At 38.7% G+C, this 20,618-nt stretch overlaps 1 protein-coding gene across 3 annotated transcripts in view; it reads left to right on the forward strand.

Moving 5' to 3' along the window:
• DNAJC13 (DnaJ heat shock protein family (Hsp40) member C13) overlaps positions 1–20,618 on the forward strand; it is a 55,757-nt gene that overhangs the window by 29,773 nt on the left and 5,366 nt on the right. For all 3 annotated transcript variants that reach the window (XR_010470156.1, XM_065051714.1, XM_065051715.1), the window contains 29 exons: positions 93–155; positions 485–586; positions 760–864; positions 1,242–1,444; positions 1,905–1,989; positions 2,469–2,623; positions 3,547–3,592; positions 3,808–3,962; positions 4,621–4,822; positions 5,550–5,665; positions 6,562–6,640; positions 7,239–7,374; positions 8,442–8,626; positions 10,090–10,164; positions 10,416–10,535; positions 11,416–11,595; positions 12,515–12,682; positions 13,286–13,399; positions 13,734–13,850; positions 14,380–14,557; positions 15,596–15,687; positions 16,048–16,147; positions 16,597–16,671; positions 16,836–16,948; positions 17,345–17,514; positions 17,885–17,927; positions 18,827–19,000; positions 19,709–19,888; positions 20,146–20,286. Coding sequence is in view for 2 of the 3 variants with exons in the window: in XM_065051714.1 (XP_064907786.1) it covers positions 93–155; positions 485–586; positions 760–864; positions 1,242–1,444; positions 1,905–1,989; positions 2,469–2,623; positions 3,547–3,592; positions 3,808–3,962; positions 4,621–4,822; positions 5,550–5,665; positions 6,562–6,640; positions 7,239–7,374; positions 8,442–8,626; positions 10,090–10,164; positions 10,416–10,535; positions 11,416–11,595; positions 12,515–12,682; positions 13,286–13,399; positions 13,734–13,850; positions 14,380–14,557; positions 15,596–15,687; positions 16,048–16,147; positions 16,597–16,671; positions 16,836–16,948; positions 17,345–17,514; positions 17,885–17,927; positions 18,827–19,000; positions 19,709–19,888; positions 20,146–20,286 (3,672 nt within the window). In the remaining variant the exon portion in view is untranslated. The remainder of the gene's footprint in view (positions 1–92; positions 156–484; positions 587–759; positions 865–1,241; positions 1,445–1,904; positions 1,990–2,468; positions 2,624–3,546; positions 3,593–3,807; positions 3,963–4,620; positions 4,823–5,549; positions 5,666–6,561; positions 6,641–7,238; positions 7,375–8,441; positions 8,627–10,089; positions 10,165–10,415; positions 10,536–11,415; positions 11,596–12,514; positions 12,683–13,285; positions 13,400–13,733; positions 13,851–14,379; positions 14,558–15,595; positions 15,688–16,047; positions 16,148–16,596; positions 16,672–16,835; positions 16,949–17,344; positions 17,515–17,884; positions 17,928–18,826; positions 19,001–19,708; positions 19,889–20,145; positions 20,287–20,618) is intronic.

Genomic DNA, 20,618 nt, shown 5'->3' on the forward strand with positions numbered 1-20,618 from the left:
ATCGGTCTTTGCAGGTGCAACTGTACTGCGTTTTGAAGGTAGCTTCTTACATGTGCTAGTAAATACTAATTTGTTCTCCTCTGCTCTTATAGTGCACTGACAGGCTTGAGCGGGACAGATTGATACTGTTTCTGAACAAGCTGATCCTTAATAAGGTAAGGTGGACATGTACCCTTAACAGTAGTTTATCGCTCTTTCAGCTGTATGAAATAATCTGAACTAGTCTTTCAGGGTTAACCTAAGCAAAAAATCAAGTCCTGTGGAAGTCTTAAAACAATGTCTGAGACAGTTTTCTGGGATGCATTAGCTATTTACTGGTGAGAAAGGTGAAGGGAATGTAGATATTCTGGTGATTTTACCATTCTAGTCATTTGAGAGAATTTGACCTTTCTCATGCCCCTTCTTACTTGAATAAAACTGTTCGGTACTTGTAACAACACTTAGATAGAAAATGCTTGTGGTAACTCAGTTCATCCGTTAACAGAAAAATGTGAAGGACCTTATGGATTCAAATGGCATTAGAATACTTGTAGATTTGCTTACTCTGGCACATCTTCACACAAGCAGAGCTACAGTCCCTCTGCAGGTATGTGGCCTTTGTTTCTTACTACTTACACATGCTTTGCTAAAAGGACAATTCTTAAAAAAACAAACAAAACAAAACAAACAACAAAACCAAAAAAACCCTGCTCAAATTTCCTGTAGAAATGTGATATTTGCACTGAAGCTAAAGCTAATCTTTTAAACATCAACTTCCAGAGCAATGTGATTGAGGCGGCACCCGATATGAAGAGGGAGAGTGAGAAAGAATGGTATTTTGGCAATGCTGACAAAGAAAGGAGCGGTCCTTACAGCTTTCAAGAGGTACCTGTCAGCTTCAAACTCGCAAACTTAAAAGATTATTTCCATCCTGGAGACTGGGTGTGTTTCAAGCAGTAAGAGGGAAAACTGTAAACAATGCTAAACTATATTCTTGAAGTAACTCTTTAAGGATAAAAGCTAGGTAATGGACCTGATATGCCAAGAACCACAGCCCTTTTGGGTAAAGCTGCCTACCCCTCTGTGCCCCGATTATGCTGCAGTCTTTTACTTCATGTTTCCTGACAGTTATAAGTATGCTGGAATTTCATGCAACCATAGTAGTCTGCCATACAGCAGTTAATCTTGTCTTGAGAATGGGTGTTTAGGAGCAAAGGTTGCTCTGAATGCCAGATCAACTAATTAATCTGATCTTTCAATAGATGCAGGAACTATGGGACAGTGGAAAACTGACTTCAAAAACACGTTGCTGGGCTCAAGGTATGGATGGGTGGCGACCATTGCAGGTCATCCCTCAGTTGAAGTGGTGCTTGCTTGCCAGCGGCCAGGCTGTGCTGAATGAGACTGACCTTGCCACACTTGTACTCAACATGCTCATCACAATGTGTGGATATTTTCCCAGCAGGTAAACACTAATTTTCAGCAGAAGTGGTTAACTTTCTCTGGCAGATGCATAAATTCATAATTTCTATCGTAAAGCTTTTCTTAAAAACCAAGTAGCGCATTAATGAACTGTGTTAGTGTTTTATGTAGTAGTAATTAACTCTGTGGGGAAATAGAGAGTTTGTAAATGAGACAATGCTAGTATTGTGAAAGGGACTGCAAGAATGAATGCACAAGCTATGTATGTTTCTAATGCACAGTGGCATAATCTTTCTTTGCAGGCATACTCAAGTTGGAAGCAAAGCTGGTTTAGTGCATGATGTTAAACCACACTAACAACAAACTTTGAAGTTAACAAAAATAATGACAATAAATATGATCTCAATAGCCTGATATTTATGGCTTGATAAAGTTGCTTATTGTTGAAACAGAAAAGGTGCATGTGTGCTTACTGCTGTGCTGCTTTGTCTGTTTTTTTCTAGAGATCAGGACAATGCTATTATAAGACCTCTGCCTAGAGTGAAAAGGCTCTTGTCAGATAGTACTTGCCTTCCTCATATCACTCAGGTAAGCAGCTCTTCAAAAATGTTTTGAAATGAGCAGAAGTCTGACTTACTGACTTATCATCTTCCCTCTATGAATACTTCTAAGTGGGGCAAACACATCAAATGACATCTCTGGCATCCTGCAGTTGTTTGTGTCACTGAGTGTTACAAACTTCATATGGTTTCAGCCAATATCTCACTAATAAATATTTCTACCCTTGGAGATATTGAAAAGCCATTTTGTCATCATCCTTGACAACCAGATCTAGGTAACCCTGCATCTGACTAGGGCAGGTAGACAAGACGACATCCAGAGGTCCATTCCAACTTTAAACATTCTGGGATTCAACTTTGTTATTTTGGGGGCTGAAGTATTCTTTAATAGATTCTTGTAAGTTTACTGGCTTGTCCCAGTACTGAATTGGTTAAAACTTCAGTTTTGGCTAGGTAACTGAGACTACCCAAGCAGCTAATATAAATTCTTGTGTCCTTTCATTTCAGCTATTACTGACTTTTGATCCTATCCTTGTGGAAAAAGTTGCTATATTGCTGTTTCATGTCATGCAAGATAACCCTCAGTTACCTCGTTTTTATCTGAGTGGAGTGTTCTTCTTTATCATGATGTACACGGGTTCCAATGTACTCCCTATTGCAAGGTGAGGAAAAATAATATCCAAAATATTTCTTGACCAGTCATGCTCAGAAGTATTGTCGTTCTAAATGCTCCAGGGGTTGTGGCTAGCTAGAACCAACATGAGATTCCAAGCAAACACCGTCTAGAAAAATCACTTTCACGTGGTCTAATCAGTCACTAAAAAACTGAATTGCTTATGACCCTGCCAGGGGGGTAACAAGAGCATGTCTGATCATATAGTTCTAACAGTGCAACTAGGCACGGCTTATTGTAGAAGAACAAATTGTTACAGGCACTGAAGAGTAGTAATATAGGCTACTTATAAGCTAATGTAGTTTTTTTATAGTAAGCAGCTATCAAAAGTGGTGGAAAAAAACTAATAGCCGGTTTTAGTTGAGGCCTAAACCAGTTAAATTAGTCTGTACTGCCTGGCAAATGCACTGCACAGGCAGGTGGCTACTGCAGTCCATTCCAGTACTCTTGCTCTAAATTCAATAGTTCTTAAAAAGCTATTGTACAATTCTAGTTAAGTCTTTTGTGTAGTAAAATGCGTACATGTTTGTGATTACTCTAGTGTGACAGGACTGTGAGCAGTTAGTGTAAGATCATCTTGTTTCATCTCTGCAATGATGATCTAATGATGCAGGGAGAGGTTTGTAGGGAAAGGTCTGTGTCTCTATGAGCTGCTTTTTTGTTTATTGCTTTTTTTGTGGAGAAAACAAGCTTTCAGGAAAAAGACTTTCAAACTGAAATAATGAACATAAGGTGATGTTTATAATATGGAAGTGTGTCACTTGGTGGGTTTCCCAAGGATTTGATGCTGTTACCCTTTCATCTCAAAGTAAACGTATGAGACTTGCCAGCTGGACTATGTTGGTCTGCTTGTCTTTCAAGGGTGCCTTAAGTATCAGTTAAACAGGAAAATAACTGCTGTTTCTCTTCTAGGTTTTTGAAATACACACATACAAAACAAGCTTTCAAGTCTGAAGAAGTGAGTAGATTGCAAAAGTAACTATCCCTGTTTCCAAATAGTTTTGCAGACCACCTCTACTGATGTTAACGATGATGCTTGTTCTTTCGCTAAGTTCTCCAGAGTTAGAATTAGAGAACTATCAGGGAAAAGGGGGAGAGCTGTTTAAATTTCAAGTTGGTTAGCGAGACTGAATTCAGATTACCTTTGAGATGACAATATGATCTCTCCTGTAGACAAAAGGTCAAGATCTAGTTCAAAGAAGTATACTTGGACATATTCTTCCTGAAGCAATGGTGTGTTATTTAGAAAACTATGAACCAGAAAAATTTTCTGAGATATTCCTTGGAGAATTTGACACTCCAGAAGCAATTTGGAGCAATGAAATGAGGTAACTGTTTTCTGTCAGAGGGACAAATAAATCTGAACTACATCTTGTGCTGAAGAGGTCTTGTCCTTAACATTCTTAAGGAAAGTCAAAAATACCTGGGTTTCATGGCTTCATTACTTCCCTCTGTTTGCTTTCTGCAAGGGCAATGTCCTTCCTGCATTGCCATCTGCTTCTATAAAAAAACAACAGGGGCAGGAGGGAGTGGAATTGGCAGAGGGAAGGGGAATATTTCCCTGAACATCTGACAATATGCTTTATGTCTGCCTGTGTTGTACTTGATTAAGTTCCTTTCATGAGTAGAGACTTAAGTATTTACATGAACTGCTTTATACTTACTGTACTCATTTATTACTAGTACATATCTAGGAGATACACCTCTAATATTACAGTGCATTTGTAGAATATAAAAATATAAAAAGTAAAAGAGGTGTTGAGGGAAAGCAGAATGTCACTTTGTTGTTTTTAATAAAGTAATTTTAATGGCATTGAAATAGGTTTTTGAACAGAATAGGACTGAATTCTATTCTGAATCCTCTCTGAAATGTGGGAAACTACTAAGGAAAATATTTTCAGAAGAAATCATTGAACACACTTGTACAGTCACTGAGAACTGAGGTCTGCTTGACAAAAGTTAAACCAAACTTTGTAATTTTTTTAGGCGTCTTATGATAGAGAAGATTGCTGCTCATCTTGCTGACTTCACCCCTCGTCTTCAAAGCAATACAAGAGCACTCTACCAGTACTGCCCTATCCCAGTTATCAACTATCCACAACTGGAAAATGAGCTGTTCTGTAACATTTATTACCTCAAGCATCTTTGTGATACACTCAGATTTCCAGAATGGCCAATTAAAGATCCAGTAAGTACAAATTTTTTTAGGATCACTTAGTTCTTGATCTTTCAGAGTCCTAAAAGTGGGACTTGTACCAAATTCAGGAAATCAAACGCTAGGTTTGTTTCAAGTAACTGATCCTGAGTTTCAGTTCATAAGCAAATATTTTAAACACTTTATCTTGAAGCAGAATAGTCTTCATGCCACATAGCAATCATATTCAATATATCCTCCTTGTGATGACTACTAAAAAGCAAAGTAAAGCATCCAGGAAACTTCAGATACAGTTTTAGTGAATCTCAGGTGATTCAGCGGGAGGATCGCTTTGGCTTTTTATTTGTCTGTGCTGGACAAGAAGCTGAGGTAACTTGGTATCAGTACATGAACTGAAGCAGTTAGATCTTTTTGATGCAAGTCTGTGATCTAGATCTATCTAGTCAGCTTTACTTAGTCATGCAGTTTTTGTAGTATTGAGGTGTGAACTGCATATCATTTAAGTGATTCTCTCTCCTCTAATGTCGCTTTTACATAGGTATTTTAATCTTAAGGTGTTCTTATCTTAAATAAAATATAGCACTGCAATGGAGCTTTCTGACTAGATGGAGAACCATAATTACTAAAGATAAAAGGATTGGGCCTTTGAACTTAGGGTGATGGGTGATAGGGATTCATTAATAAAGCAGCACTTTATTTAAAACGATGATATGTACAGATGTCAGTATGAATGAAACACTAATAAACTGTAATTATTTAGGTTAAACTGTTGAAAGATACACTAGAAGCTTGGAAGAAGGAGGTAGAAAAGAAGCCACCTACCATGTCAATAGATGATGCTTATGAAGTCCTTAACCTTCCCAAAGGACAAGGCCAGTAAGTTGTTTTCGGTATTTAAAGTTAACTACATTTACATAAACTCCTTACACAGAACAAACTGAAGTTTCTTATCTCAGTACTCTCAACCAATTAGTTTTACCAGTTCAGTTATGTCTAACTGATTAATAACGGATTGCTTTATCTAAAAAGAAAGTAAGCTTGAAAATCCAACTCCAGTGTTTGAGAGAATAACTGTAAAGTGTTCAGAGAAACTGAAATTGGTAAAAGAAAAATGCTTTGAGCTCTCCTACAAAGCATTCAGTAGGCTGTTGCACAGCACAAGCATTAGACTCAACCACAGCGAGCAAAGAATATGGCAGAACTTGAAGATATTAAAAGTTGAACTCTGTTTCTCTAATCATTCTTCTTCCCCTGCCAAATATTGTCCTTTTTCTTGAGGATAATATCCTTAGGATTTTTTACATCCTGTCTTGTCACTGGTTTCTGACTTCAGGACTCTAGAAAAGAACTGACAGCAGTTTGTATTTATCCTTCAAGAACAGTGCACTTGTTACAAATAACGCACTACTGATTTTTACCACTTATAGCTCATTTAGACTCTTCACTTAGAAGGTTCAAGGACCTTGAGGACCTTCTGATTAGTATATTCAGTACAAGAGAGGTGCTAAAATAGATTTATTTCTATTTTGTGGCCACATGATAACCCCCATTCAGTGTCAGCTGACGAAGCAGGATTTTCAAATTGAAATATGAGAGGTTTATAGTTTTCACTTAATTGCAATTATTATTAATACTGTTATCAGAATCCAGGCTTGTTTTTCTGTGTGTGGTAGTTGTTTGTTTGATTGGTGGTGGTTGTTTGTGATGGTTTTTTTTTTTTGGTGGTTTTTGTTGTTGTTGATACTCAATGTAAAGGACTTGCTTTCTTGTAGGCATGATGAAAGCAAGATCAGGAAAGCTTATTTCAGGCTGGCACAAAAATATCACCCAGACAAGAATCCAGAAGGCAGGGTATGTACAAGACAAAGTTATGATGTTAATGAACTGGGGACAAATTCAGCTGTTACATGTATTAAGAATTCTGAAATGCCCACTTAAATCTTCTTTCTCCCTTTGAAAGTTTGTGCCCTGAGTGAATCCTAGAATACAGATTCATACTGCAGATGAGTAACTTATGTCAATCAAGGAATATTAGGATTTCTACAGTAAGCAATTGTAATCAGATCAGGCCTACTGCTCAGAAAGCATCTGGTTTAAAGAGTTACACAGGACCTAAATAAGCTAATTGCTCTCTTTCGAAAACAGACTGTATCCTCTGCTCATTCTTACAATCAGTTAAACTGCACTTGTAATTTTGTTGTAGAAGAATTGTCTTGGTTCTAGTCTCTTGCCTTTGGTGGCATTTAGGAGGCAAAAGAAAACTGATCTGTGATCCAGTCTTCTTAATGTTATCCTGAGTATTTTCTGAAGTGTAATAAGGCAGTGAAACTAGTGTTGAGGCTAATAACCTGGAATGCTTTATTTCACCTGCATCAAAACTGATACTGCAGACTTGTAGTAATTTAGGGGTTTCTGAGCAACTCTTAAGACTGTTCTTCCTTACTTGCAGGATATGTTTGAAAAAGTTAATAAGGCATATGAGTTTCTATGCACAAAGTCTGCCAAGGTGATAGATGGGCCAGATCCGGAAAACATAATATTGATCTTGAAAACTCAAAGCATCCTCTTCAACAGGCATAAGGAAGGTAAGTGGGCTGCCTCAGAAGAATGTTTTAGGTTCATTTCTTCAGTGGCCGTTGTGGTCAGTTTTAATCTCCCATCTTCTTGAGTCTGTGTTCTGTTGATGTGATTTCTGGCTTGCCACAGCATTATGTAGCTATGGTAAAGAGCTTCAAAATAGGACTTTTTCTTCTGTGAAATAAATTCATCTGCAGTAAAACTTAACTCAAAAAAGTGTGAATAGTTCTTTGGAATTCTCTGCTCCCATACAAATCAGTCTGAATCTTCCCCCATAGATAACTTACACTTGCAATTCTCTCTATGCAGAGAAGTCCTTACTAGTATTGAGTCATGCAGATGGCAGATTCTAGGTATAAATGAGTTTGCAGTTATGTGGCTGTTAAAAAATGAGCCAATCTTGTAGCAATTCTGACTAGAGTCCTCTGGTGGGTGTGCTGCAACACTACCTCTTTCACAGCCCAATGGGTGAGAATAGAGAGCTGGAATACCCGAACCCTTGGCTGCAACTACAGCCCCTGGCTGGCAGCTGCTGCCATGGCCAAATCTTGCAGAGCCGAAAGTGCTTTGCTACCCAAGTGTTACTTTATAATGGTAAACTTAGATTGGCTCATAATCTGCTCCATACTGCAAGATGAAATTGTTTTTTATCAGTGCTGAACCTTAAAGGAATGAAAAAATTATTTAAAATGTATCATTGCTGAGTCAAATGGGAAAAGGTCCTTATAGGCTTATTGTTAGACAATCCTGGCTTAAGACAGACAAAGCTATACTTGTATTTCTCTGGAGACAGACGGAGACAGACAAACATCATTTGGAAGGCTTTGAGCTTGGGAACTTGTTGAGCTGGAGATTTTTTTTTTTCTGTGAAGCTTTGTCAACTTCTAGTATGAACAGTCTTCTGTGACAAGGAGTCAGACTGTGTGGACTTCTCAGTCTTGCTCCAGTTTTCCCAGATGTTGGCTTCCTTTGACTCCTAGCCTTTATATATCTGGTATATTTTCCACTAGCAATTATGCAGTGGTTTAAATCGCTCTGCACTTATGTAAACTTCGACTTTTGTTTCCTCTTTCAGAGTTGAAACCTTACAAGTACGCAGGCTATCCTATGCTGATAAAGACTATTACCATTGAAACATCAGATGACCTTTTGTTTTCCAAAGAATCTCCTCTGTTGCCTGCTGCTACAGAACTTGCTTTCCATACTGTCAATTGTTCAGCATTAAATGCAGAAGAACTGAGAAGGGAAAGTGGAATTGAGGTAAATGGAAAGAAACTAAATCAAGTAACTTTTTTTGGGTGTGTTTGTTTGTTTTCCGAACTTTTCCACCATCCTAGGTACTTCATGCATAGGGTATCAGTTGCAATTGAGAGTCACTTTTGATCTTGTTGAGACACTTGTCCATTGTTACTGTTTCTTTTCTGGATGCATTAGGAAAAGCCTCTTGTAGAGTATACCCCTTTCTGGACTTAGGCTTCTCTGTTGAAATGCGGATAAGCAAGCTACACATGATGTTTCTCTAGTTCTTTACAAAACTCTATTGAGACTTTCTGCATGCTGTTTTTGAAAGCTAAGTGTGAACGAGTCACTGGAGCAGAAGAGCTTTCCATTGCACATATTAGAATCGTAAAATCATTTTGGTTGGAAAAGACCTTTAAAATCATTGAGTCCAACCATTAAGCTAACACTGCCAGGTCCCACTAAACCATGTCTCTAAGCACCACCTCCACATATCTTTTAAACACCTCTAGGGATGGTGATTCAACCACTTCCCTGGGCAGCCTGTTCCAATGAGTGACAACCCTTTCTGTGAAGATTTTTTTCCTAATATCCAATCTAAACCTCCTCTGGTGCAAACTAAGGCCATTTCCCTTTGTCCTGTCACTTGTTATGTGGGAGGAGAGACCAACACCCTCCATGCTACAACCTCCTTTCAGGTAGTTGTAGGGAGTGAGAAGGTCTCCTCTGAATCTCCTTTTCTCCAGGCTAAACAGCCCCAGTTCTCTTAGCTATGCCTCATAAGACTTGTTTTCTAGACCTCTCAACAGCTTCATTGCCCTCCTCTGCACTCTCTCCAGCACCTTAATGTCTTACCTGTATTGAGGGGCGCAATATTTGAGGTGAGGCCTCACCAGCACTGAGTACAAGGGGACGATTGCTTCTCTAGTCCTGCTGGCCACTCTATTCCTGATACAAGCCGGGATGCTGTTGGCCTTTTTGGCCACTTGGACACACTATTGGCTCATGTTCAGCCAGCTGTCAATCAACACCCCCAGATCCTTTTTGTCCAGGCATCTTTCCAGTCGTTCTTCCCTGAGCCTGTAGCGCTGCCTGGGGTTGTTGTGACCGAAGTGCAGGTCCCAGCACTTGGCCTTATTAATCATCATAGAATTGGCCTCAGCCAAATGATCCAGCTGATCCAGATCCCTCTGTATGGCCTTCCTACCCTCCAGCAGATCAACACTACTGCCCAGCTTTATGCTGTCTGCAGACTTACTGAGGTGTTAGCTCACATGTGAGAATGCTGTCAGCTCTAAAGCACGAAAGGTTAGTACCAGCCCTTGCAAGGAATTTGCCCCTACAAACCATTGGAGCAAGCTGCAGATTTTGTCGAGTGTTTCCCTTTGGCCATTAAAAATGGGTTTACCAGCTAATGTTTTATTTCTGCCAGTTTTTATTGTTTTTTGTTCTGGCTGAATTTATGCATCATGCAATCTTCGCAGGTATTGCAAGAAGCCTTTAATCGTTGTGTAGCAGTCTTGACTCGTTCCAGTAAACCAGATGACATGTCCGTACAGGTAAGTTGCAGCAACTTGAATTTTTTGTATCAGCTTCTGGAAGACAAGAATATATATTTTATATATATATATATATATATATTTTTTTTTTTTTAATATATATTTTATATATATAAAAAAATACATAATATGATAATAAATGTGTGTATCTGTAATATAAAATATTGACACAGTATTATATATATTAAAAATAGGATTGTAAACATGCATTTCCCCTCCACTTGGAACTAATAATATATTGCTTTTTGTAGGTATGTGGATATATTAGTAAGTGTTACAGTGTAGCAGCTCAGTTTGAGGATTGCAGAGAGAAGATTACAGAAATGCCTAACATCATCAAGGACCTCTGTAGACTACTGTATTATGGCAAGGTAAGAGTGCCTTTCCTTTTCCTAAATAGATATTTAACTGTTAAATATTTAGGGGAATGTTCTGCTTTTAAGGGAGATAGGACAACTGTGGAGACTGATCGAACCCTTTTGTAGGATACCAACTAATCATGATGGGATACGGAACTTTACTGCCTTGTTCTCAACACTTATATTTGAATTCATTTAGTGGAGTTAAAATGCAATTGTAAAGATTCAGCTACTTTTGCCTTTTTACTGATATGTCTAGCTGATTAGTTTACTGTACTAAATCAGCAGGAAAAGTGCTTGTGTAAGCAGATTGACTTCTAAATCTGCATAAATTCTGGGAATAGTATTCAAGAAGTTTTGTTGCAGCTCTTTAGAAATTAACTCATGTTATATAAATGCTGAATTTTGTCTGAGTTAAGAAAGAAAAGCTTGTCTTGAATTTCCTGTCTATGGAGTATGTGAAAACACAATATGATAGTAAAAAACTATAGAAAATAGAAGACTGTAAAACCAGATTATAGCAATTGACTGTAGATGCATTTGTGTTCTTTAGTCCCTGCAGAACTCATGTATTGCTCTAAAAAGCTCACCTGGAAATCTGACACCTTCTCAAAGTGTTTTTCTGCTAGTTAGTCAATGCTCCTTTCTAATTGTATGAAATAATTATTCAATTACTTTTCCTTTGAAGGATGCTGACTAATTAGCCATGTTTTCTGGCTACCAGACACTTAACTTCAGCTGCCAATGTTGTTCTGTCTACTTCAATTTTTTATCTCTGTGCTGCTTAGGTAGTACCTGAGAATTAACAAGTTTTGGCTTTGAGTCTTTGGTAGGAAGCCAGTTGGCTTTCTTTGGTTACAAGTACTAAGGCAAACTTTTTCTCCTCCCTCAGAACATACCACGAGTAGCTTCTTTGGGAGTAGAGTGTGTTAGCTCCTTTGCCTTGGATTACTGGCTACAAACACACTTGTTCCAAGCTGGAGTTCTCTGGTACTTACTGGGTTACCTCTTCAACTATGACTACACGCTAGAAGAGAGCGGTATTCAGAAAAGTGAAGATTCGAATCACCAGGTAATGTTAACAAGGTGCATGCTTTCAGACACCAACACTTATTGCTTGCCATTTCCTAACAAAATAAATGTATTTAAGAACTTGTTAGAATCATTGAGTTATATGAAAAGTAATGTTAGCAGAGCAGTTTTGGAAGGGCATTTTTGTATAGTAGTGTAAATACTATTTTTTGGGTGTTGTGTGGGAGTATTTTGTTGGTGGGGCTTTTTTGTTGTTTTTAGCTGGTTTTTTTAAGAGTAGCTCATGGTTTTTGAGTCCAAATATTAAATCTGGCAAACTCTGTAGTTTCTGATAGACTTAATGCAAGAGATTTTTGTCTACCTTGAACAGTAAAAAAGTAAATTTGTGCTAGCAGGAAGTCTTCATCTTGAGGCTCAACTGAAGGGTTTGTGTAGTGATATAATGAGCTTATCTGAAACACCTACTTTAGGACTATATTGTCCCTTTGCCCCACAGCAATGTAAGTGGCTTCACATTTCCATTTTCTTAAATGGTGACCCCCTAAGTATGGCATTTCTTCCGCAGCTACTGCGTGAGATGAGCGTTCAACAGTCTGTTGTAGTTATTAACTCTTGTTACCATCATGAAAGGCTTATTATGCTGATATTTGACTGTGCTGGCAGGAACTGTTGTCAGATCAGAAGCTATTACACTAAACAGCTTCTGTAGCTTTCAGCTCACCTTTGTGCCCCAGATTTTCCTGCTTATCATGGCTCGTGTCTTGCTGCTTTTATTAAGCCCACAACTGAGCTGTCTGCAGCACTTAGTGTTTTATTACACATCAGTGCATAATTAGTTGTGCAGGTAAATAGAGAATATCAGTTCTATTAAGTCTGGTACAGAAGTGTGGGACAACTCTTTCTGGCTATTCTGATATTTCTTCAGTAAGCTCCAAGTGTTTTATAACTGTATTTTTCAGGAGGTAGCAAATAGCCTTGCTAAGCTCAGTCTCCTGGCCTTGAGTCGCCTTGGAGGGTATCTCTCTGAAGAACAAGCTACACCTGAAAACCCAGCGATCAGGAAAAGCTTGGCTGGCATGTTGACACCCTATATTGCAAGGAAACTCGCTGTGGTCAGTCCTACTGAGGTACGCTTCTGTTGGGCAAAACTTTCTCTAGGGGTTTAAGGAAGGAGTACCTGGTTACTTTGAAAACACTGAACTCTCTCTTAGACCAACCTGATACAGAGAACAGCACTGCAATCTTTTTTTTTCTTTGCAGTTGGAGTAACTGCAGGGAAAATAAACTGTTTTAGCCTCAAACACTATGTACAAGAATAATAGTCTGTAGAAGTAATATTTGAAAAATGAATATCAGAGCAGAGAAGTTGAGTTAATCGAAGGCTTAAGGATATAATGATGATCGAGAGCAAAGGCTAAACTTCTCTCTTTAAAAGTGGTGTCAAGGATGTAATTTACAAAGATACTGTCAGAAATAAAAGGAAAATCTGAACTAAGTGCGGCTTGAAGCAGAATGAAGAAAAATTAAATACAGGTTTTACGATACCAAAAAACTTACACGTACTGTTTTTCCAGTATGTGGGAAACTTGAGACTTTAAAGTTGCTTATGAAATTGGTGTAGCTGTTGATGAGATTGGATTAACTAATGTCATGAAGCATGCTACTTACTGCATGTAATAATCCAAAACTGTTGTAAATGTGTTACATCATGTAAGTTCCTTATTTCTTAGACTCTGAAGATGCTGAACAGTAACACAGAGAACCCCTACTTGATCTGGAACAATGGGACAAGAGCTGAATTACTTGAGTTTTTGGAATCTCAGCAAGAAAGCATGATTAAGAGAGTAAGATACTCTTTACTTTAAATCCCACTACAGTTTTTATTTTTTTTTTTAACTGTTTCATGTTTTGCTACATCCACTGGTAATACAGTGGTATAGTTAATACAAGTATTCATTGTTGTCTACTCTTAAGTTGCTTTCTCCAGTAGTCTTAAAAAGAAAACAAAACTAAGAGTGAGTTTTTCTTGTAATGTTTCAGTGTGCCTAGAGCTTGACTTTTCCTAAAGCTTTAAGTTTTATGTTCAAGTATTGTCAGTTTTGTTATCTGGTTATAGCTTTACACTTTTGTTGAGGTTTTTTTTCTGTCTGAGCTCATGCTGTTTATTTCTACTTAAAGGGTGATTGTGACAAGAGCTATGGATCTGACTTTGTCTTCAGTGACCATGCAAAGGAACTTATTGTGGGAGAGATTTTTGTTAGAGTCTACAATGAGGTCCCTACCTTCCAACTAGAGGTGAGCTAAAACCCTGCTGTTGAAACTGGTGTTTGGAATGTTGTTTCTTCCTCTTTATCTATCTGTCAGTGCAAACACAATGGAGAAAATACAAAATCTTATGGAAATTTCCTTCAACATGATCAGCATGTTATGAGATCTCTCTATTGGAGCCTAAAAGTTAAAAAGAACGAGTTTGTCATAAGATGTGCTGCTTCAGATGTTGTTAATGTCTTTACAAGATTGCACTGCAGACGCTCAGGTTGATTCAGTAGTTTCAGGAGGTAGTGATTCTGCTTAGTGCCTTTGCTGTCCATCTATATGTATGGACAAACATAAACCTTGAGAGTGCTGTTGAAGCAGTGGCAGCTTTCTAAGGATATATGTTTGAATGTAAATAGGGTTAATGTTACAGTGAATATAGTAAAGTGTTTCCTGTCTGGAAAAAAGGGATATGTGAAAAGCGGGAAGCGTTATTTGGATAAACTTTCTTGTAGTGTGAATATTTTTGCATCACACAGCTAAAAATGCTCTCATCTCTAATTCAAAGCTTCCTAAAGCGTTTGCTGCAAGCCTCTTGGATTACATAGGTTCCCAAGCACAGTACCTTCATACGCTGATGGCAATAACACAGACTGGGAAAGTAGAGTCCAATCAACATGGAGATCGGCTGCGGAGAGTTGAAATGGCCCTGGAGGCTCTGAGAAACGTGATAAAACACAACCCAGGTAGGCTTAAAACTGAACTCCCCTGGTAGGCTTTCTTGTGGAGAACCTTAAATGTAGATCTCTGTAGTATTTTTATCTTCCAGTGAGAAGGAAGCGTGTTTTGTTGGCTAACAGACTTCAGCGTTGCTGCTAAGCCATATAAGCTTATCCTTTTGTTGTTGTTTTTTCCTGGAGAACATTATCAGTAGATGTATTAAAATTTTGTGTGAAATCCTAACCTTATCTGTTTGTTCTCTGAAACATTGGGGTTTAACTCTAATTCTGGCCTGCTCTTATCAGGAAGACCTAGACCTATTGGATGAAACTTTCTGTAATCCTTTGAATCTTTATTGATATTTAAACTTCCTTAGATCAAAAAGAGATACTGCTTGGGCTGAGTATTTGTTATTGATGTTATTGAGACTGGGCAGCTAATACCAGCAAAGATTTATGTGCAGATATTAGTGTACAGACTAGAAAAGCCTGAGATGTATAATTAGGATGTTTTTCTTCTGTATTTATGTTAGTTGTAAAAACAACTCAGGCTGCTATTTTGGCTTGTAGTAACAGCTGATTAGGTGGTTCTCAGACTGGATTCTCTGTATTTGGTAATTTTAACCTTGAAGGCAGCTGTTACTGCTGCAGGTTGCAACCCTGCTCTGAGCTGGGAGAATCAGACAGGGCAAGTGTTTTTGAAGCCAAGAAGTACTGATGATCAATGATAAATAAAATAACTGATCTTGCTTAGTCGTATTCTAAGAATGCAGTTAACTAGGTGGTTCAAGAACTAGCTCAGTTACTTGCCTTAGACGGAGGAAGCATCTTCTGGTTTCGAAAGATTGTTGACCTGAGACTTTGTGGAAGCTTGATTAACAGACAGGATTTCGTAATTTTCTAATTCTGTAGCAAGTGCTGTCCTGTGGGAGCTGTGCTGACTACTGTGGCAGACTGTCTACAGACATGTAGTCTTCACTTCTCTGTATAGTGAAATGTGGGCTTGGGATGGACTTCGGTGAATGCTTTGTACGTGGAGGGAACAACTTATTTGGTCTCTTGCAGGTTCTGAATGTGAATGCATAGGTCACTTTAAGCTGATATTCTCCCTTCTGCGTGTTCATGGAGCTGGCCAGGTGCAGCAGTTGGCTCTGGAGGTAAAAAAACAAAAGAAAACACTTCTTCCCTCACCCCCCCCAAAGAAAAACAAAACAAAACAAAAACAATAACCAGCATAAGCAAATCTGATCATGTAACTGTTAGAGTAGCACCTAAAAAGTATCAAGATTGGGGTTCCAAGGTGTCGGTTCTTCCTTGGAGGAACAAGTGATAGCTTCTTGCCTGTGTCTTTTCTCCCTTCTTCCCTGAGGTTAAAAGGCGGTTTGGTGGCAGGAATAAACACTGTAAATATTAGCTATATTGGCCCGTGAGGTGACAGACTTCATCATATACTGCATTTTCTGGACGGTGGCCTAACAGCTGGAATATAATTAAGTGTTGTTTCTGATCATTTACAGGTTGTGAACATAGTAACAAGTAACCAAGAATGTGTTAACAATATTGCTGAGGCAATGGTTCTTGCTAACTTGCTGGCACTCCTGCATTCCTTACCTTCAAGTATGTACTGTATAATTTGTGGTCTTGCGATACAAAGGGCTGCCAACTCAGAAATTAATTAGAATGCAGCTGGCTGAGCTTACTACTGAGCTACAGGTTAAAACCAGCATTTCAGTGGGGATTTCTATGTAACCTGTTTGTCTTAAATGTGTGAGCTGAAACATGAGCTGCAAGTATTCAAATTGTCTTTAAATTGTGGGTATTTCATTTGCTAATTCTTTTAGGGAATTTAAGTAGTAAACATGTAATTAAGAAGTTCTGCTGTACTAGAATGTATGATTGATTTGACGTTACTTAACTAACTGAATTAGCCAGAAGTTCCTAAGCTTGCAGTTGTCATGGACTTCATTGCAGTTTTAAACTGAGCTTAACAGAAAACTGTATCAATTCATCTTTGATTAGTTATAACCTATATGGCACAAAGTTCTTAACACTTTTTCTTTTGACAGGTCGGCAGCTTGTCCTTGAAACTTTGTATGCTTTGACATCTAGCACAAAAATAATTAAAGAGGCCATGGCAAAAGGTACAGTGCTACACCTATAGCAAATATTTCTGCAATACTGGACTTAAAGTAAATACAGTGGCCAAATCTTACTTTTCCCTTTAGAACGATCAATGTGGAATTGGTGAATTCATACTACTCATGACCAGAAAATAATTTGACTGTTTTCCTATCTCTTTGTACAGGTGCTTTAATCTACTTACTAGATATGTTTTGCAACTCAACTCATCCACAGGTCCGAGCCCAAACAGCAGAGCTCTTTGCCAAAATGACAGCAGATAAGTTGATGGGTCCAAAGGTAAGAATCTTAACAGCTCTTGTTGGAACTCCTGTCTTGATATTAGCTACCTATCTCTAAAGACATCTTCTGTGACTCTGACATTTATGTGAAGAGCAATCTGGCTTTTTCAAAACCGTTACCTCTGAATCTGGAAGCAGACTTCTGGAAGCAGTTGTACTTATTGTAACTACTGTAAGCACTTTGGTTTGTAATTACTTTAATACTAGATACCTAGATTTCAGACCTGTCATTGGCTATCACTATTTAAAATGATAGCACTGTTTTATTTGTGGCGTTGTGTTCTAGCAGTTGGCATTGCCACACTACAAATAATTGGACTTCCTGGAGTTTCTCTATTTTTCTGTCAGGTTGTCTTATGGTATACTAAATGTCAATTTCGTTCATCCTTTCCAGGTTAGAATTACATTAATGAAATTTTTACCTGGAGTCTTCATGGATGCCATGAGAGACAACCCTGAAGCTGCTGTTCATATCTTTGAGGGAACTCATGAAAATCCTGAGTTGATTTGGAATGACAGCTCCAGGGAGAGAGTATCAACAACAGTTCGAGAAATGATGCTTGAGTATGTGCAGACCTACTGGCTAAGTCTATCCTTAACTGAGATGCTGTTTCAGTGCTAGTAAACCAGAATTGCTCTAGAAAAACAGTCAGAGCTCTGCCTGTAAAATGTAGAATCCTTGTGAGTCAGACTTCTGTGAAAAGAAACTTGTTCCCTGATTGTATATTGTGCCTGTAACTCAGTATCACAGTGTGGTTTGTGCACAGTCCAGGTATTTGCTCACTGCTATAAGATTTGGGAGGGGGTTACAATGAGGAGAAAATGGGCTTTAGGAACTGGAACTATGTCACAGTAATGGAGGGAGACTGAGGTATCAAGTAGGGAAGACAACTGCTGCTTCTACTGCTCATTAAAACTTACTTTCTTTTTAAAGGCACTTTAAACTTCAGAGGGACAACCCTGACACTAACTGGAAGGTAAAAGTATACTGTTTCTGCTCTGGGTGCGTCCAGTGAGATACAGACCAGTTGATAATATGTGCATGTATGTAAATCTCTGACAGGCTTTCCTCTTAAAGTACCAACAGGAACTCACTGCTGTGCTAACGTAACTGTTTTAAGGTTAAATTGATGCTTTCTTTACATCTTGTACCTTGAAACCAGACACTTTATTGGCAGTGGTTTCACTAGTAATGCTCTGAATCTTCTGATAGTTCAGATCATTCTAAAACTTATCAAAGTCAGCAAGAAAGGAAGATACTGGTTTGCTGGAAAAAGTCCTGTCATTTATTACAAAGATGTAGTAACTGTGCCCTTAGGAAATATTCAGGAATGTTAGTAAAACTCAGAGTTTCAAAAATTATTCTCCTGAGCCATTCTGTCATACCAGGTCCATCAGATGTTTCAGTCTGTAGTATTTCCCAGTATTTGTGGAAGGCCAGGCATGACTTGTCCCAACAGTGATCAAGTTGAACATTAAAACAAGTTCTAAACTCATCCAGGATGGCTATTTTGATGCAGGTGAAAACTGGAAACTTCCCTGGATTGGTGAGAAGCCTTTCCCTGAAATGTGCAAGCAAGTGAGGAAAGGGCTATTTTACCAGCCTTCTTGCTGGTACTTTTTTGAACTGGTGTTTACCCCTAGTGTAGTTGTAGACGCAGTCACTTGTGGTGTTTGAAAGAAAAGTTCACGTAGTAGTACTGCTGGCACTGCTCTTTCTACTCTTACTTCTTACTGCATGCTTCTTCAAGATGACGTGCTTCTTGGTCTTGCACAGCTCCGTTTCAGAGCGTTCAGTTCAGTGACCCTTAGCTCTTAGAGTCGTGATGTTAGAGAAACAGTTGCCAATAACTCCTTCTGCTTTACAATTCAACAGCTGCCTGAAGACTTTGCAGTGGTGTATGGCGAGGCAGAAGGTGAACTTTCAGTGGGGGGAGTCTTCCTAAGGATTTTTATTGCCCAGCCGGCCTGGGTTTTACGGAAACCAAGAGAATTTCTCATTGCACTGTTGGAGAAGTTTACTGAACTACTGGAGAAAAATAACCCCCATGTAAGATGATTTTTCTGATTCTGCTCTTTGAATTTGTTCAGCAGTCTTAAGCTACTAGTCTTTTAGTATCTAACTTAGGTTCTCACACATTCTTCCCAACAGGAATGACTATTTTTGGTCTGCTTTCTGATTCCCTGTAAACGCATGTATATCTGTTTAGGCAGCTTCTGAACATAGTGCTTTTAAAGTCCCTGAAGCCACAGAACTAGGTTCAGTATGTCTTAGAGGCTTATTTTGTGGTAGAGATGCAGCCTAACAAGTGAATTATCTTCAATTATTCCATGAATGACCAACCTAAGAAAATGGCACTTGTCCTACACTGCCTAGAAGTTTTCAGCTCTTAACACTTTCGGTGTCCTGCAAAACTAACTTCCCACTCTGGTGTAAACTATGTGACCTATACAAGGCTGCCACCTAACAACGAGTGTCATGCAGTAGAAATGATTTGTTACAGGTTGGATGACAGCAATGGTCAAGTCAGTAACTTAATGATATTAAGAAAACTGGATTTTTAAACAGTGTTCTGACAGATTCTTGGTTAGACTTGCAGTGTGGGAGACTAACTTGCACATTTCCAAAGCAAAGTGATGTGCTAAAGGCATTAGGGAAAAATCTATAATGCAGACCAAGTGAGAAATGTTTGCTATGATGGTGATACATAAGGCTTTACTGAATTAATACTTTCTGCTGTTCTTTGGTTTTCTGCAGGGGGAGACTTTAGAAACCATTACCACAGCAACTGTGTGCCTGTTCAGTGCCCAGCCTCAGCTGGCTGATCAAGTTCCTCCCCTTGGTCATCTGCACAAGATAATCCAAGCTATGAATCACAAGAACAACGCCATTCCTAAAAGTGCCATTCGTGTCATGCACATATTGTCTGACAATGAGGTAATGAATCGTTGAAGTGCTCAAGGGGAGGAAAAAAAACATAACTGGAGTTATCTGTATTGTTTAGTAGTGTTCTTAGAAGGGCGTTATTCTAACTATAAATATTGTGTACCAGATGATTAGGGACTTATGGCTAATTAAGGAGGAATGGATAGATTAAAGACAGCAAAAATGTATCATCTTGCCTGACCATATCTGCCATAACTGCCAAGCTTAGCATAAAATAAAGCACTCTGGATGTTTCTGTCTCACTGTAGCTTTGTGTTCGAGCAATGGCATCACTGGAGACCATTAGCCCTCTCATGAATGGAATGAAAAAGAGATCGGATGTAATTGGTGTAGCTTGTGAAGCACTTAATCGAATGTTTCAGAAGGAACAAAATGACTTAGTGGCCCAAGTAAGTAGTACATTCTCAGACTGTAAAAAAGATATTTATACATTTGAGTGTCTAAACTCTTCATAAGGGCACAGGTACGGTTCAACTTCAGTGTCCAGGAGGCTTCCCAGAAGCCATCTAACTACTGTGCTTTTCACATAGGAGTCAGCAGTCAGCCCTTTATCCAAAATGCAGACCCCTGCAAGGCCATTACCCCAGCATTGAAGCTTAGTGCACAGGGTAGTGTTGGCTTATGTCTGCTGAGAAAGCATAACGTAGGGATGCCAGCTAATTCAACTGAGTTTACACCTAGATGGAGCAGAACTGCTGGACAGTATCCTTGCTTTCTCTTG

The sequence above is a fragment of the Columba livia genome, chromosome 2, assembly GCF_036013475.1.
Source record: "Columba livia isolate bColLiv1 breed racing homer chromosome 2, bColLiv1.pat.W.v2, whole genome shotgun sequence".
Taxonomy (NCBI): Eukaryota; Metazoa; Chordata; class Aves; order Columbiformes; family Columbidae; genus Columba; species Columba livia.